The 15,900-nt window shown below is 43.9% G+C and overlaps 1 protein-coding gene across 5 annotated transcripts in view; it reads left to right on the top strand.

The window, feature by feature from the left end:
- Nucleotides 1-15,900, top strand: part of ATRNL1 (attractin like 1) — a 944,263-nt gene that overhangs the window by 99,095 nt on the left and 829,268 nt on the right. For all 5 annotated transcript variants that reach the window (XM_067537030.1, XM_067537032.1, XM_067537033.1 and 2 more), the window contains exons 2-3: nucleotides 4,443-4,526; nucleotides 9,006-9,119. In XM_067537030.1, coding sequence (XP_067393131.1) covers nucleotides 4,443-4,526; nucleotides 9,006-9,119 — 198 coding nt within the window. The remainder of the gene's footprint in view (nucleotides 1-4,442; nucleotides 4,527-9,005; nucleotides 9,120-15,900) is intronic.

The following is a 15,900-nucleotide window of genomic DNA, read 5'->3' as shown; positions in this document are numbered from 1 at the left end:
GTTCCACTTTCAGAAGACGTAGTGCTTTTAGCACTCTGCTGTTTCCATCCCTTGCCTTTCCAACTGACATGCCAGCATGTTGGTAGCTTGTTTTCTTCAGTCCCCTTCAGACAGTGAGTAGGGCTTCACCAACAGTGGGTTTGGCCTGTCGTGTCCAGATTATTTGGGCTCTTTCTCAGGAAGAGAGTACTGTAATCAACCTGTTGGCTCCTTACTGTTCACTATATTAACCCCCCAGTGCAACATCCAGCTAGTAAAGAGTATTTCTCTTTCCTGTCCTGGAAGCAGACACTAGAGGGAGCCAGAGGCTGTATAGGAGCTGGAACAGTAGAAGCAGTCTGGGAGTTGACTGTGGAGAGAAGACCAGGCAGAGGAACCTGGGACTGAGGGTATACGTACACTGCAATGTAAGCCTGGGCTCAGACTCAGGCTTGAGCCCAAAACCCTCTTCCGTCTACACAGAAATCTTTCAGACTTGGGCTCAGACCTGTGTTCGTAGGAGTCTGCGGGGGTGGAGGCTCCAAGTCCAGGTCAAGTCGTGACCCAGTTTGACCCTACTGTTTTGCAGTGTAGATGCAGCTACGCTTGACCGGGGTCCTAGGAGTCTGCCAGAAGTATCCCATAGGCCAATTTCCTTTGTCCTCTCTCTTTCCTAAGAATTTCCAGTCAACTTAATTGAAAATGGAAGCCCTTGTCCTTGGTGTACAGCAGCAGCTCAGTGAGTCAACATTAACCCTTCCATTGTCTTCTAACCAAAAAGCTGCAAACACACCATCAGAGAGCTTTCTGTGTTTGCAACAGAGACTGACCAGAACAAGGCTTCTGCAAAGTGCACTGCTTTCAAGGGCATGGGAGCACAGTCAAATTTTGGTGAAACTCTGGTGTGAGGCCAGCAAAACTGTGGACTTCAGTAAAAATACCAGGAATGGCCACACATACCAGCAGATAACAAAGAATCTGGTAGCTTTGCAAATTTACCTGGCCAGTGACCAGTGCAGGGAGCAGATTAAGCAGCTCGAGAGCAAGTACCAGCACTGCAGTTTGGGCAACTTGCTGACATTTTGCCCATTTTATGAGGAGTTTGACTGGGTGCTGGGCACTGCACCTGGCACGGAGTCAATTGGTGCATCATGACATGAGAGCCAGCACCAAGTGAGGGCCGCCATGAAGTTACTGTGTTGCTGAAACCAGTCCCAGAGCACATTTTGGAACAGTATCAGTAGCAAACTCTGGGTCCATACTTGGAGGAGAACCTGTGAAACTTCAGAGTGATAATTTAATTCTTAAGTAATCAATATAATTAATACATAATCTATAGATTGGGCTACATGTAACATGCACCATGCTGCAGTGTGGATGCCAGAGCTGCAACTTTGAGCCTGGGTTAGAAAATTCTTAACAACGAGTTAAAAATAAGTGTCCAGGGTTCACTAAGTCTATTCAGCTGACTTGAGTCCCACTAACCCTAGGCTTACATTGCAATGTAGACACCCTGAAAGGCTGATAGCTTGGCTGGGAAGCAGCCTGTTATTGGCAATGGCGCCAGTGGTGGATGAGACGGGTAGATGCTTGGATGTGGCCTGCAATAGGTGTTTGAGTGCAGATTCAAATAAGATTGACAAAAGGATTGAACTCTGTCTGGGGGCTCTGCTGGTCAGTGCCTGATTGCCTCTGAGAAGAGGAGTGGCTTGGAGGAGTGAGTATCCCTGGCACTAGATCTAAGGAGCCCTTCCTTCACATTCCTGAATTAGACTACCTTTATGGGTTGAATTAGGAATCATTGGTTTATCTTTTGCTTGTAAAGCAATCATGCCTAGGGAAAGCACAATATTTATTTCTTTTAGCGCTAGAAAAACAGTGCGGTGACCTGGAATCCTACTTTTGCTGTCTCTGACTCAAGGAATATTTCCACCATGCCACTGAACAACACACTAACCCACAGATTCCTTCCTACCAATGCTACAAGAAAAATAATTCTGCATGGACTCCTCCTGATGGTCGAAACAACAGACTAGACTTTTACATAGAATGTTTCTGCCGACGTGCACAAGCTGAGATTGTCGACAAGCAACACCACTTACCCATAACCTCAGCCATGCAGAATGCAACACCATCCACAGCCTCGATAATAACTTTGACATCATAATCAAAGAGGCAGACAAAGGAGGTGCCGTTATCATGAATAGATCGGAATACGAACAGGAGGCTGCCAAAAAACTCTCCAACATCACATTCTAGAAGCCACTACTGTCCGATCCCACTGAGGAATACCAAAAGAAACTACGACATCTACTTAAGAAACTCCCTAAAGAAACACAGGAACAAATTTACACAGACACACCCCCTGAGCCCCGACCAGGGTTATTCTCTCTGCTACCCAAGATCCACAAACCTGGGAATCCTAGATGCCCCATCATCTCAGGCATTGGCACTCTCACAGCAGGACTGTCAGGCTATATGGACTCTCTCCTCAGGCCCTATGCCACCAGCGCTCCTAGCTTAAAAGTGACTTGCTTACAAAATCAGACATAAAAATCCAAGTGTTTTTTATTACTTAAAAATGGTGTGCTTTCTTATTTTTATCATATAATTATAAAATAAATGGATTGGAATATAAATATTGAACTTACATTTCAGTGTATAGTATATAATGCAGTATAAACAAGTCCATTGTATGAAATTTTAGTTTGTACCGACTTTGCTAGTGCTTTTTATGTAGGCTGTTGTAAAAGTAGGCAAATATCTAGATGAATTGATGTGCTCTCTGGAAGACCTCTGCATAGGGGTATTCATACCGCTGGTTGAGAACCATTGATTTAGGGCAGTTCAGGAAGGCAGCAAGCCGGTCCATGGTATCAAAAAGATTGAGAAAACAATGATCTAGAGGATTGGTGTACCATAGTACTCACAGCGAGTCCTTGCAATGGGATTCGGTTACAGTGCTTAATAGTTGGTTTCTGGGGCAGCGTGAATTCTTGCTGCAGAGGTAAGAACTGAGACGTGCTTATTTTTCCCCACTCTGCCGCCCATATTGCTCCCCTTTTTCAGTGATTCAGTGGTTTTCTGTCTTTCTCTACATTTATGAGGAGAAAAGATAAAAGCACCTATCAGCACCTCCTATGTGTCTTTGAAAATCTTTCAGAATTAAAGTATTATTATAGATACATCAGTTCCACCTTACCAACAGTAGGCAGAAAAGCATGAAAAATCACACCATCACTAACCGCCTTCTTAATTCCCTCCAAAAATCTGGGGAGGACAGATGGGCTTTGCAGTGTGTCTTAAAGATTAACAAATTTCAGACTGGGCAGACCCAGGAAGTGAATTTCATAGATAAGGATCCTCAAAGATACCTCCCTAGCAGCAGCACTCTTCTTTATATTACATGGATTCTGTAGCTCTGATCTCAGTTGCACTTCCAGGTGTTTATGGCCTGAAATTTAGAATAATAGGTCTCAGGGGTAGGGTTGGTAGAAGGGCAGTTAGGAGTTCAGTTCTTGAGGTCAATTCAAGTTTAAATGTTTCATTTTCAGTAAAAGTGCAGCCAGGGCTTTGTGAACAAGTACATACAAAGATAAATGCGGACATGATGGTTAAAGTTACATTTAAGTTACTGTAAGTTACATTTACAGTGCTGGTGAGAAAATTTAGTTTGCTTCCCCCCTCCCATTTTGTAACCAGCTTGAGACTTTCTCGGATCTACCTATATACCCACTCTACGTCTTTGTAAAGGAGTTGCAAGTGGCACCTTGTTCTGGTTCAATGGCATGTAAGATAAGGATAGAAGCATAATAGCAAGAGTAATTAGTGTGTGTGTGTGTGTGTGTATATATATGTGTTCTTCTCATCTTTTAATTAATCATCACTTGTCAAATGTTTATGTATTGTATTTAGTTGCCCACTGGCACCCTGAATTTTGACTTTCTTTCTGTTTTTCTCTCCCTCCCTCCCCTGTGATAAACAGAGTGAGTCAGAGTTGGTGTAAATTATCAAAGCTCTATTTATTTCAATGGAACTATGACAATCTTCTGCAATGATTTATTCTATGGGCTAAATTCAGAGGCAGTGTGACACAAATTAGACCTTTCTTTACATTCTGCTAGACCCTGTCGGAAGGGCAATCTAAGTTGTGTGTAATGTTTGCACACTATAGAGCTAGAAGAAGGTGAAAGTTAAAGTAGCTTCTACTAATATTTGGGGAAAAGGACGTAAACTGGTGGTGATATAGTGCTATCTGCTTTCCTACTTTAATAATAAACTGAAACAAAAGATGTAGGATCCGAAGCCTGAGATTATTAAACAAACAACCCCCCTTTCTCTCCAAGATAAGTTTCCTACTGTCACCCCATCCAACCAAAATCTGTAATTGGTGATACTTTTATGCTACTGTGATTCAAGAAATGTCAAAGATTTATTATGTTATCATTTTTTTTCTCTTTTAGGTTAACAGAACCCTCTGGATATTTAACTGACGGACCCATAAATTATAAATATAAAACGAAATGTACATGGTTAATTGAAGGATAGTAAGTATATATTTTAAGTAGATCAAACGGTCTGATGTATGATGGGTGTTTACTTCAGTGGTTCAGAGAGCTAATTCAATGTATATGTTCTGTTTATGCCTAGTATCCAGGTACATTTCTTAATTTAAACTTTTTAATGGTTATAACTATTTAATTAAAAAAGCTAGGGTGGGATTTTTAAAAGTGGTCAGAGTTGTGCTAACTTTGTTCCCGCTGAAGCCAATAACAAAAGTTAGGCCAACACTGCACATTTTTGAAAACCCTATAACAAATTTCTATTGCCTGTATGATTAATGCAATTCTGTGTGCCCAGTATATAGTCACAGAACCCTGTCATTTAGCATATTGTTGTTCTCTTCAAGTACAGAACACATCCAAAGGCCAAACTAGTGCCATTTAGCAGGAAATATGCCCAGCAGGTGTTAAGCAGTTTAAGATGAATAGCTTGATTGAGTTACTCTGAAGAATAAAGAAACAGCAGGATCTCTCTAAGCAGTCTTTATATATATATATATATATATATATATATATATATATATATATATAATATAAACCCCTAATATTTTGAACATGTATAGTACTATGAGGATCTCTTAGAAAACATAGCCTTAGTATAAAGTGGATTCATTCCTTTTAACAGTTATGTTAATAAAGGTATTTCATATGTGGTTTAGTAGCCTCTGATGAGTCCTGGGTTGAAATCTCAGTAATCCCCAGCATTTGCTCACATAACTTAATCACTGAACAATATAGCACACCTTGCTTCCATATGAAAGTTTTTACATAGTACTGTCTCAGCAATATACCACTAGAGCGTTAAAATTCAGGATTAAAGTTTTATTAGCTATGTCATGGAGTCTGAACTTTTTTGCATCTCGCAAGTGTCGTGCTGTCTGGAGTGGCTCATGACCAAGAGAGCAGTCACTTATCCCAGATCAGTTGGTACTCTAGCTCTTATAACAAAGACAGTGCTAGTAGCCAATTCTATAGTAAACTAACTAAAGGTTTATAAGTTAAGACAAAGAAGTGAGTTATTGAGAGATGAAAGCAGGTAAAATATATGCACGGGTGAGTCACAGTTGGTAATTCCAAATGTTGACAGTGATGTAATAAACTGCCAGTTTCCCAAAAATCTTCTTAGGGTACCCAGATTGTCCCTGGGGAGCTCTGCTTTGCATTTGATACACTTTCCTGTGTGAGTCCAAACAGTTCAGAGATCCAAAATCTTTCCTTAAATCAATATTTATAGCTTCTTCTCACAGAAAACAAGCTGACAGAGTCACAAGCCACAAGGGTTTTTCCTTTGATGACAGAGAGTGAGGAATGCATTTTGAGTCTTTGACCTCCAATCATCACACACAATGACGAGCTGCTTTGAAATTAGCTCTTCTCTGTTAAAGTTCTTTGTTTGCATTCCACAAGGCTTCTTTTTCATTTGATGGGTTATTTAGTTACAGCACAGTGTAAATGTTTCCTATTGCATTGTCACCGGACACAGAGAAGTGAAAACAATGCAAATAACATCGCAATTGTTTTCATGATACCAAATACGCTCTTTTACATTTAGCAATCACTTTGATCTATACTCAGACACAAGTGGCCTGGGATTCTGGCATGAGCTGGCATCTGGTCTGCCAGCATTGCAACAAGGTTCCAAGTATGGGCCAATGCACGAATGTCAGTTATCAGCAAAATATGTACAAACACTGCATGTATTTAGAACAGTTTAGGGGTCACAATTATTCCTGTGCAAAGCTATGTTTTATTTGAGAGTTTCAATCCTGTAACAAGTATTATTTTTGTAAATATTTGTTTTTATTTTTTATTTAAAAAAAAAAAAGCCTTTATCTATGAGGCAAGGTGTGTGGTGGTTTTGTATGTTTTCATGTGCTTTGTTTTGACTTAGACTTAGGTGCTGTTATCATTATTTTGAGAGAGTCTTAAAGTAAGTTAGATAGCTTTTTTTCGTTCTACATTTGGTCCTCCCTCACCCCCCTTAGGCTGATTTACAAACACTATTGTGCCTAGTTCTTGTTATCCACTGGTCACTGTCTGTTATGAATCATCATTCACAGAGGATATGGATTTATTACAGCTCTTGTTTGTAAAGGGTGGTTCTTTAATTCAAGCTCTGTAGAACTGTGCTTTGAGCAGACAAACAGTGAGACGTACACTATAGTGCGGTTAAATATGGAGATCTCAACTTTATTTAAACTGTTAAAAAGGAACCCTGTCTCCATCCAACTACCTAACAGAGTTGGGCCAGTGTAGAGTTCAACAAGGCACCAATGGCCCCATGGTCCATAAAAACCCGAGGATCCGTGTGAGGGCAATGCACCCTCTAAAATCTCAGGCCTGCCCGTGTACCTGGTCTGGAAGCCAGAGTTCCAACCCATTCCCTTCCTTCATGCAGGAGGAAGGAGAGATAACATATGGGGAACCACATACTGTAGGAGACATGGAGGCCTACCCTTTCATTATGCAATGTCATGCTCAAGTCCAATGCTCAAGCTTCCCATTGGGTTACATAGACCTCCCATCAGACTCTTTATTAACCCACCATCTTCAGTGGAACCTGCCAAATGTGTGGCAAATGCAGTTTAGACCCCCAAAACAGAACTTTGGGATGCCACGTGAAAGGTGAAATAACACATACAGCAGTTTGCCAGTTTTGCCATATGGGAAAACTCCCCTTCCAGACCCCAAACAAAAGATTAGTGATCCGCCCAGCCCCTGGCATCATAGAAAACAGAGCATTCTATATAAGAGGGACTGAAATGGAGAGCTCAAACAGCAATTTGTCTCAGATGCAAGCAGTAGCCTCTTGGGAGGTGAGAGCCAATCATCTGACTCATCATAACACCCCTGTCCAATGGCTGCAGGTGAGGGTGGAACAGGTTCCAGTGCCCAGATGCAGTGTGAGATAGCTCACTCCCCTGCCCCAGCCTGCAGCAGGGGGAAAGAGGGTGAATAGATGGAGAGAGGTAAAAGAAGCAGTACCCTCTTCTTCTCCCATACGCACATACTGCGGATCATGGGATGGGAGAGGAATTATTTGAGTTCACCGCCAATGTGCACACAAGGACCTGATGGATATAAAAACTGGCTATCAGGAAGTCTAGACTTGAAATTAGACATAGGTTTCTAACCCTCGGAGGAGTGAAGTTCTGGAATAGCCTTTCAAGGGAAGCAGTGGGAGCAAAAAACCTAGCTGGCTTCAAAACTGAGCTTATTAAATTTATGGAGGGGCTGGTATGATGGAACAGCCTAATTTGGCAATTAACTGATCTTTGACTACTAGTGGTAAATATGCCAGTGGCCTGTGATGGGACGATTGGGGTGGGTTCTGAGTTACTACAGAGAATTTTTTCTTGGGTGTCTTGCTGGTGTGTCTTGCCCACAGGCTCAAGGTTTAGCTGATTGCCATATTTGGCGTTGGGAAGGAATTTTCACCCTGGGCAGATTGGCAAAGGCCCCAAGGGTTTTTTGCCTTCCTCTGTAGTCCGGGTCAGCTGCTGATGGATTCTCTGTATCTTGATGTCTTTAAACCATGATTTGAGGACTCCAATAACTCAGTCATAGGTTAGAAGTTTATTACAGGAATGGGTGAGGTTCTGTGGCCTGCGTTGTGCAGGAGGTCAGACTAGATGATCTCATTGGTCCCATCTGATCTTAAAGTTTGAGTCTGTGAGGGTGAGCACTTTTAGCTTTGACTTAGCTGCTGTTTGTTGAGACCTCTACCCACTCCAGGGGATGTCTCAGTTGCTTCTGGTATCATCAGAGCTGCATGCCGGCTAGCAAGGTGAGCATTTAGCTCTGGAGGTTTCTGGTTTTATCTCTGGTGCATTGACCAAGATAGAGATTGTCACACTTACTCTTATAAGTCCTGTTGAAATTCCAAATGCTGCATTGTGTTCCCATTGAAGTCACCACACATTCCTGTGTTTTATATTGGAAGGTGCAGTATAGTTAGTAGTCCATCAAAAACCCTGTAGTGTTGACATTTTAATATACAATGAACTAATTATTTTTATTAGTATCAGGTTTTCTAAAACTTTTAATGCAAGCCTGAATTTTGGGGTTTAAACAATGACAGTGCCCCTTTTAAAAACTTTGAGGATATCCATAGCTAATTTTAATAATTATAATAATAATTATAATAAATTTAATTAATAATAAATTTAATAATTATTAGCATGAATTGTAAGCATGACTTTTAAAATATTTTAAGAATAAAAATTAAATAATTGGTGGGTTTTAAATCTGGTTTTATACAAACTTTTATCTCCATGTGTTATGATTAGCACTTGAAAAGAAGACTTGTGTTTAATAATGTAATATTATGATGGTATAAATGTATGAAGGTAATTTTATTATACTCTACAAGTTATTTTTATTATATAATTGTATTATGAGGCTATGCTTTTGCTAAACAATATATTACTGTAATATTCTCTTATTGTTTTCTTCTTCTTTCAGTCCTAATGCAATATTAAGATTAAGATTTAATCATTTTGCCACAGAATGCAGTTGGGACCATATGTATGTTTATGATGGAGATTCAGTATATGCACCTTTAATAGCTGTATTTAGGTAAGTATTTTTTTAAATAATTCTTTAGTAGTAGTATAAAAATGTTAGTGTGAGGAAAAAGTAGCACTGGAGGTTTTAATTTGCTTTTGGTAGTTTGCTGTCTCTCATTAATATTAATGGGAAATATACATTGATGACGGAATAAATTGCCAAATGGGAATACAACATAATAAACATTTTTGTCTTTGAGTAAGACAATCATGATTTTAAATTCCTCTCCTGTGTTGTGCTCAATGCTGATGTTGCACTGGAGCATTAATGCTGATATGAGTGCCATCCTAGAGAGAGTGACTTTCTAATAGGTTTGTGATATCAACCAAGGTTTTTTTTTGATGGAAGTGGAGGACTGGTCAACAAAGGAGGGGAATATTGCTTGATATAGTAAAAGGAAAATAATAGAATTTGTGACTTATGTAACAAAGACATTGTACTGCTTATAAGACATGAAGGATATCCATTAAACCCATTATAGATAGACCACTGCAGCCATCTATTGAGGGACATTGGTGTGGAGGCAATCTCGGTTACCAAAGGTCTTTTCTTTGTCTACCTGAATGGAAAGCATTGTGACTGAAAAGTAAAAGTATGACTGGGTTAGTATTTAACCACCTGGCCTTTGAGATATCAAAGTTCAAAAGGATCCTGGAGAAGACATCAGACTTGTTAACAGCAGAAATCATAGAAGGGCTTGATGGCTCTAATGCTATCATTAGGAAGTGTGAATAATTATAATTGGATCATCTTGGAGTTAGATATTTATAGGATGCCAATTACCATAATATCTAGGCTGCTATAGGTAACTTGTAGGCCAGAGCAAACACTGATGGACTAAAGGGTTATGATATATAGTTTGTCAGTGCCTCATAACTGTTGGGAAGCTTTTTCCTCAAAGTCCTGTAGGAATATATATAAAATAATTCAGAGAATCGTCTCATGGAAAGGAAAGTGATTACATATGTTTAGAATTCTATAGTCATGGTCCAATGGGTACAGAATTATATTTATTGATAAAACAAATATATTTAGTGACACTATTGTAGTATCTAGCAGTCTGTCTTTCTACTTTATAGCCCTGATTCTGCAAACACCACGGCTATGTCTACACTGCAGCACTAATTCGAATTACAGAAAGCGATTTATAGAAAGCGCTGCAGACTGTCCACACTACAGTGTTTGTGCTGGTTTCTTGCGTCCATACTGGCCAGTCTTAATTCGAATTAGAAAGCAGTGCAATGTGGGAAGCTATCCCACAGTGCAACTAACCACGGAGGCTGTTGTGATGAGTGTCGTCATCCCAGGATGCAGCGCTGCTTCCCCCACCCTCTTCCCCCACCCCCAAACAAACAGGAAAAGGATTTTCATGCTGTTTTTTTACTCCCCCGATCAGCATTGCTGCAGGCACATGGAGCCAGCTGAACTATGCTCTCATTTTGACCGTGACAAATACATCGCAGCTTATCCTGGATTACTTTAGAACTGTATGCTGTTTGCCTTTTATGCTCCCCCCCCACCCCCTGTATATTGCTTGCCTTTGATTTTTCCCTTCACCAAACGAACCCCCCCCCCCCACCTGTATGCTGTTTGCCTTTTAGGCTCTCCCTACCACCGCCTGTATATTGCTTGCCTTTGATTTTGATTCTACAGCTGTCTGTAGAATATAAGATAAGTAACAACTGCATCAGTTAGTATATTAATACAGTGATACAAATGATTCCATTTCACTGATGGAAAGCATGATATAATGTATCCACATGTAGCACTGTGAATAAACTCTTAAGAAAGTATCAATTTCCATGATTGGCCACTGAAACAAAGTAGCAAAGAATTTCCTCTCTGCTGGCATTTAAAATGCATTCACCATGCGGGGAGGGGGTGGGTGGTGAAATCTTTCAAAGGGACAAACTTTAAAGGGCTAAACTTTCAACGGGACAAATCTTAAAGGGACAAAATGCAAAGGGCTTGCTGGGCAGTTAAAACACATTCACCACACGGGGAGGGAGGTGGGTGGTGAAATCTTTCAAATCCTTAAAGAGATGAACTGCAAAGGGCTTGTTGTGTGTGTGGGGGGATGATCGCAGTTTGGATTTTAAACCCATTCACCACAGGAAATGGAAGATTTAAATCTTCCCGGGGCTGCTTTGGGGGAGGGTACTGAAACTGATACAATCTGGAGGCCAGTTAATTCTAATTAAGTCCCATTGCGTCCACACTCACACTAATGCGAATTAACTGATGTGCTTCAGGCGCTAATCCATTTGCAGAGGTGGTTTTATTAAGGAGTCGTGGCACCGACACAGCACCCCGGCACTGAAGACCATGGCACGGGGGACTCAGTGGTACCGTTCTCATTCCCCGGTGCCACATAAGAAGGAGATCAGAGAGAGGGCATTCACCGACTTCAAGATCGTCGGGAAAGGAAGTGGGTAGAGTGAGACCTGTGTCAGGCCACTTGAGCTGTGACCTTCAAGGTGCGGCACCGTTGACTCCATTCCCGAGAATAGGTTTGTCGAGTTTGGCGCCAGTGGCATCTCCGACAAGGAAGATATCTGGCCCATGTTCCGCCAGTTTAAGTGAGTCGTGCTGCCACCTAAAGTGCCACTTTAAGACATTTCTCTGCGTATGGCATTGCCACTTTAAGAGAGTCTTAAAGCGGCAATACCTTCCTCCACAAAACCCAGTCTCTGACGAGGCAGCAGTAAGATTTCTCGGCGGAGGGCATGGCCCACTGGAAAAAAGGATTATTAGAATGTGGCCCGGCATTGCCAGCGAGATTTTCAGCGGAGGGTACTGCTCCTAGGGCATGGTCCTGCTGAAGTGCAGTTTATGAAAACGTGGCCTGCCACCATCAGTGAGTTTGACACCTCTGATTTACAGCTTCCATCCTCTACCAAAACCTCCGAGGCAGTGAAGGAACTGATTCAGGAGACAGCCCCGCTAGTCGACTCTAGGAGAGAGTGCACGCAAGCCCCAGCACTGAAGAATGCCCCCGTGCTATCAAGGGGCAAACTGGTGCTGATTGCAAGTCCCTGGCACTGTCCAGCACTGCGCTGCCATGATCTCCATGCAGCAAAAGATTCTCCTTGGACTCTGAAGTGGAATCAGTATTATCCAGGAGAAACCAGTGCTAGAGCAGACAGAGACCGGAGGGGCCACCGCCTCCCTCGGTGCAGTGGCCTCCCCAATGGCTGATGCTGCCTGGTCTTTTTGGACCCTCTGGGCATACCACGAGGCCCAAGGGTCCTACTCGGGCAGGTCATACTCTTTGGCCTTGGGGTCCAGACTTTGGCCCTCTCACTCCGTGGGCGCCCCACCAGGTGCCTTGGACCTGGGCACTAGGAACCTGGCACCGGGGAAGGTGAGACGGCACTGCGTGACCTGGCCGGTGCTGAGGGGCAGAAGATCCCAGGGCCTGTGAGGGAATCTTCCTCCTCGTCCCCGGGTGAAGTGATGGAGGGAGCTACTCCGGCGGCCATCCCGGATGACAGCAGGGCACCCCGGGAGCTGCTGCGCAGGGTAGCTCAGAATATGGGCCCTTCAGGCTCAGAAGGTGGTGGAGGACCCTGACCTCATGATGGACATATTGGTCCAGGAAGGCCCTTCCAGTGTCGCCCTGCCACTGATCAAGACCATCAGGGAGACCACAAAAACTTTATGGCAGACTCTGGCCTCTCTACCCCCTACTGCTAAAAGGGTGGAGAGGAAGTATTTTCTGCCATCCGGGGAGCATGAACATTTTTACACCCACCCCACTAGAGGGTCATTGGTGGTAGCCACCGCTAACAAAAAAGAGTAGCAAGGTCAGCAGGGGCTCACACCAAAGGCCAAAGACGCCAAAAAGTTGGAGCTCTTCAGATGGAAGGTGTATTCCACCAGAGGGCTCCAACTTAGGATCACGAATGAACAAGTAATCCTAAGTAGGTATTCCTACAACTCTGGGCATCAATGAACAAATTGAAGGACTCTGTGCAACAAGCGTCCAAGTCTGAATTCATGGCCATGGTTAGAGAGGGCAAGGTAGTATCCAGGATTCTGTTCCAGTCAGCCTTGGATGCGGCTGATGCGGCAACCTGTGCCATGTCATCAGGGTTGGCCATGAGGAGACACTCGTGGCTGCAGGCTTCGGGCCTCCCTCAGGAGGTTCAAACAACCATCCAGGACCTCCCATTTGAAAGCCCAGAGTTATTCTCATACCAGATGGACTCTAAGTTGCAGAGCCTGAAGGTCTTGATGGCCATTCTAAAGTCTTTGGGCCTGCACACACTGGCGCCTCAAAGGAAGCCCTTCAAACCACAACCCATGCCCCATTTCTACCACCTGAGACAGGATTATAATCACAGACGGGGTCAAAATGACAGGAGGAATAACCATTACATCTCTAGCTAGAACCAAGACCAGTCGTGGCAGTCTTCAGGATCGAAGAAGAACTTTTGAGGGTGTGCCCAAGGATAGCATGCTGGTCTTAGACTCAGATTCAACCGTCCCTTGTTTTGCAACCATTTATCCCAATTTTACCATACATGGTCCCAGGTTACGTTGGACCAATGGGTCCTGCGCACGGTAAAATTGGGATACTCGCTCCAGTTTTCCTCCATGCCTCCTTCCCACCCCCAACGTCTCTTCCCCCTGTCTTCAGGGACCTCTCTCATGAGCAAGAGCTTCTTTAAGAAGCGTAATCACTTCTGAGGTTAGGAGCAGTGGAAGAGGTGCCTCACAACCTGAGAAGTAAGGTGTTTTACTCCTGTTACTTTCTAATTCCGAAAGCCAAAGGGGAGCTTAGATCTGCGAACAGGTTTTTGAGCAAGATACGTTTCCACATCATTTCCTTGGCCTCCATCTTCCCTTCCTGGATTCGGGAGACGGTATGCTGCCCTTGACTTGAAGGACGTGTGGCAATTATCTCAAGGCACAGAAGGTTTCTTTGCTTCTTGGTAGGCAAGATGCACCTGCAGTTCATGATACTGCCGTTTGGTCTGTCAGTGGTGCCCTGAGTGTTCACGGAATGTCTTGCAGTAGTCGCTGTGTTCCTGAGGAGGCCAAGGATTCAGGTGTTTCCTTACCTGGACGATAGCCTGGTCAAGGGATGCACTAGAGCCCAGGTGGAGGTGCACCTACAAGTGTTAAGGACCACTCTCGACAGGCTCAGTTTCATGATCAATGAGTGCAAAAGGACATTGGTTCCCATGCAGAGAATAGAATTCATGGGGGTGGTGTTAAACTCGGGGCAGGCAAGGGCATCCCTTATCCAAGCTCGGTTCTTGGCCATCAGGAATATAAGAGGTCTGGAGAGAGACCCCCTCACCACAGCACAAAACTGCTTAAAACTGCTGGGGCACATGGCAGCATGCACTTACGTGGTCCAGCATGTGAGGCTGCAACTGCAACCTCTACAGTCCTGGTTAGCAACAGCCATTTGCCCAGCGCATGATGCACTGGACAAACTAGTGTCTCTGTCCCCCGAGGTTCTAAATTCCCTGAGTTGGTGGTGTGAGCCCCAATGGATATGTGCCGGTCTCCCCTTCTGGTCGCCTCAGCCATCCGTGTGTCTGGTGATAGACACCTCAGATTTGGGGTGGGGTGCCCATCTAGGCGACCTCATTACACAGAGCCTGTGGACGCAGGCAGACCTGTTGTCATACATCAATGTGAGAGAGCTAAAAGCAGTGCGTCGGGCATGCCAAGCCTTTCAGGATGATCTACAGAGCAAGGTGGTGTCGGTTCTGATGGACAACGCAACAGCAATGTTTTATATAAACAAACAGGGTGGCGCTCGCTACTCCCCCCTGTGCCAGAAGCCCTCAGTCTGTGGGAGTTTTGCATCGCTTGGTAGATCCACCTAGTGGCATCATACCTCCTGGAGCACCAGAACGCGTTGGCAGACCGCCTCAGCAGGTCTTCCCTTACCCATGAGTGATCGATTTGGCCAGACATGTTGGCTGATGTCTTCCAGAAGAGGGGTGTTTCCCATATAGACCTATTTGCCTCAGAACTCAACATAAAGTGAAGGAGGTTCTGCTCCTTTCAGAGGCACAGCCTCGGGTCCACTGCAGACGCATTTCTCATCCCCTGGATGAACCAGCTGTTCTATGCTTTTCTGCAGACTCCACTTATCCACAGGGTGCTGATGAAGATCCGGCAGGACAAGGTAGTGGTAATTCTCGATAGCCCCAGCTTGGCCCTGGCAGTATTGGTTTACGGCACTGTTTGATCTTTCAGTCGAAACACCAATAACTTTACCTCTTCTCCTTGATCTGCTCACCCAGGACCAGGGCACATTGCAGCACCCCTACCTCAAGGTGCTGCAACTCATGACCTGAAACCTCCATGGTTGAAACCAAGGGAACTGGTGTGTTCAGATCAGCTTAGGGAGGTCATCCATAGTAGGAGACCCTCTAGTAGGGCTACCTACTTGGCAAAGTGGAAACTGTTTTCCATGTGGGCAGCAATAAAGGGCATCTCGCCTTTGAGAGCACCAGTTCTCATTATATTGGACTATTTGCTTCACCTGAAGCAGCCAGGCTTATCGTGATCATCGGTTAAAGTCTACCTGGCAGCTATTTCGGCCTTCCATCTGGGGGAGGCAGGTGGCTTGGTTTTCACTAACTCCATGGTTAAGTGGTTCCTGAAGGGATTGGTCAGGCTGTTTCTGCCCACATGTTCGCCTGTGGCCCAGTGGGACCTGAACCTTGTCCCCTCAAAGTTAACGGGGCCTCTGTTTAAGCCTCTGGCATCATGCTCACTCCTTTACTTATCCTGGAAGGTGGCTTTTCTGGTAGCAATAACT

This window comes from Emydura macquarii, unplaced genomic scaffold, assembly GCF_026122565.2.
Source record: "Emydura macquarii macquarii isolate MOO-44397 ecotype Brisbane River unplaced genomic scaffold, CSIRO-AGI_Emac_v2 contig_3692, whole genome shotgun sequence".
Classification (NCBI taxonomy): domain Eukaryota; kingdom Metazoa; phylum Chordata; order Testudines; family Chelidae; genus Emydura; species Emydura macquarii.
This window is presented reverse-complemented; position numbering and strand designations above follow the sequence as displayed.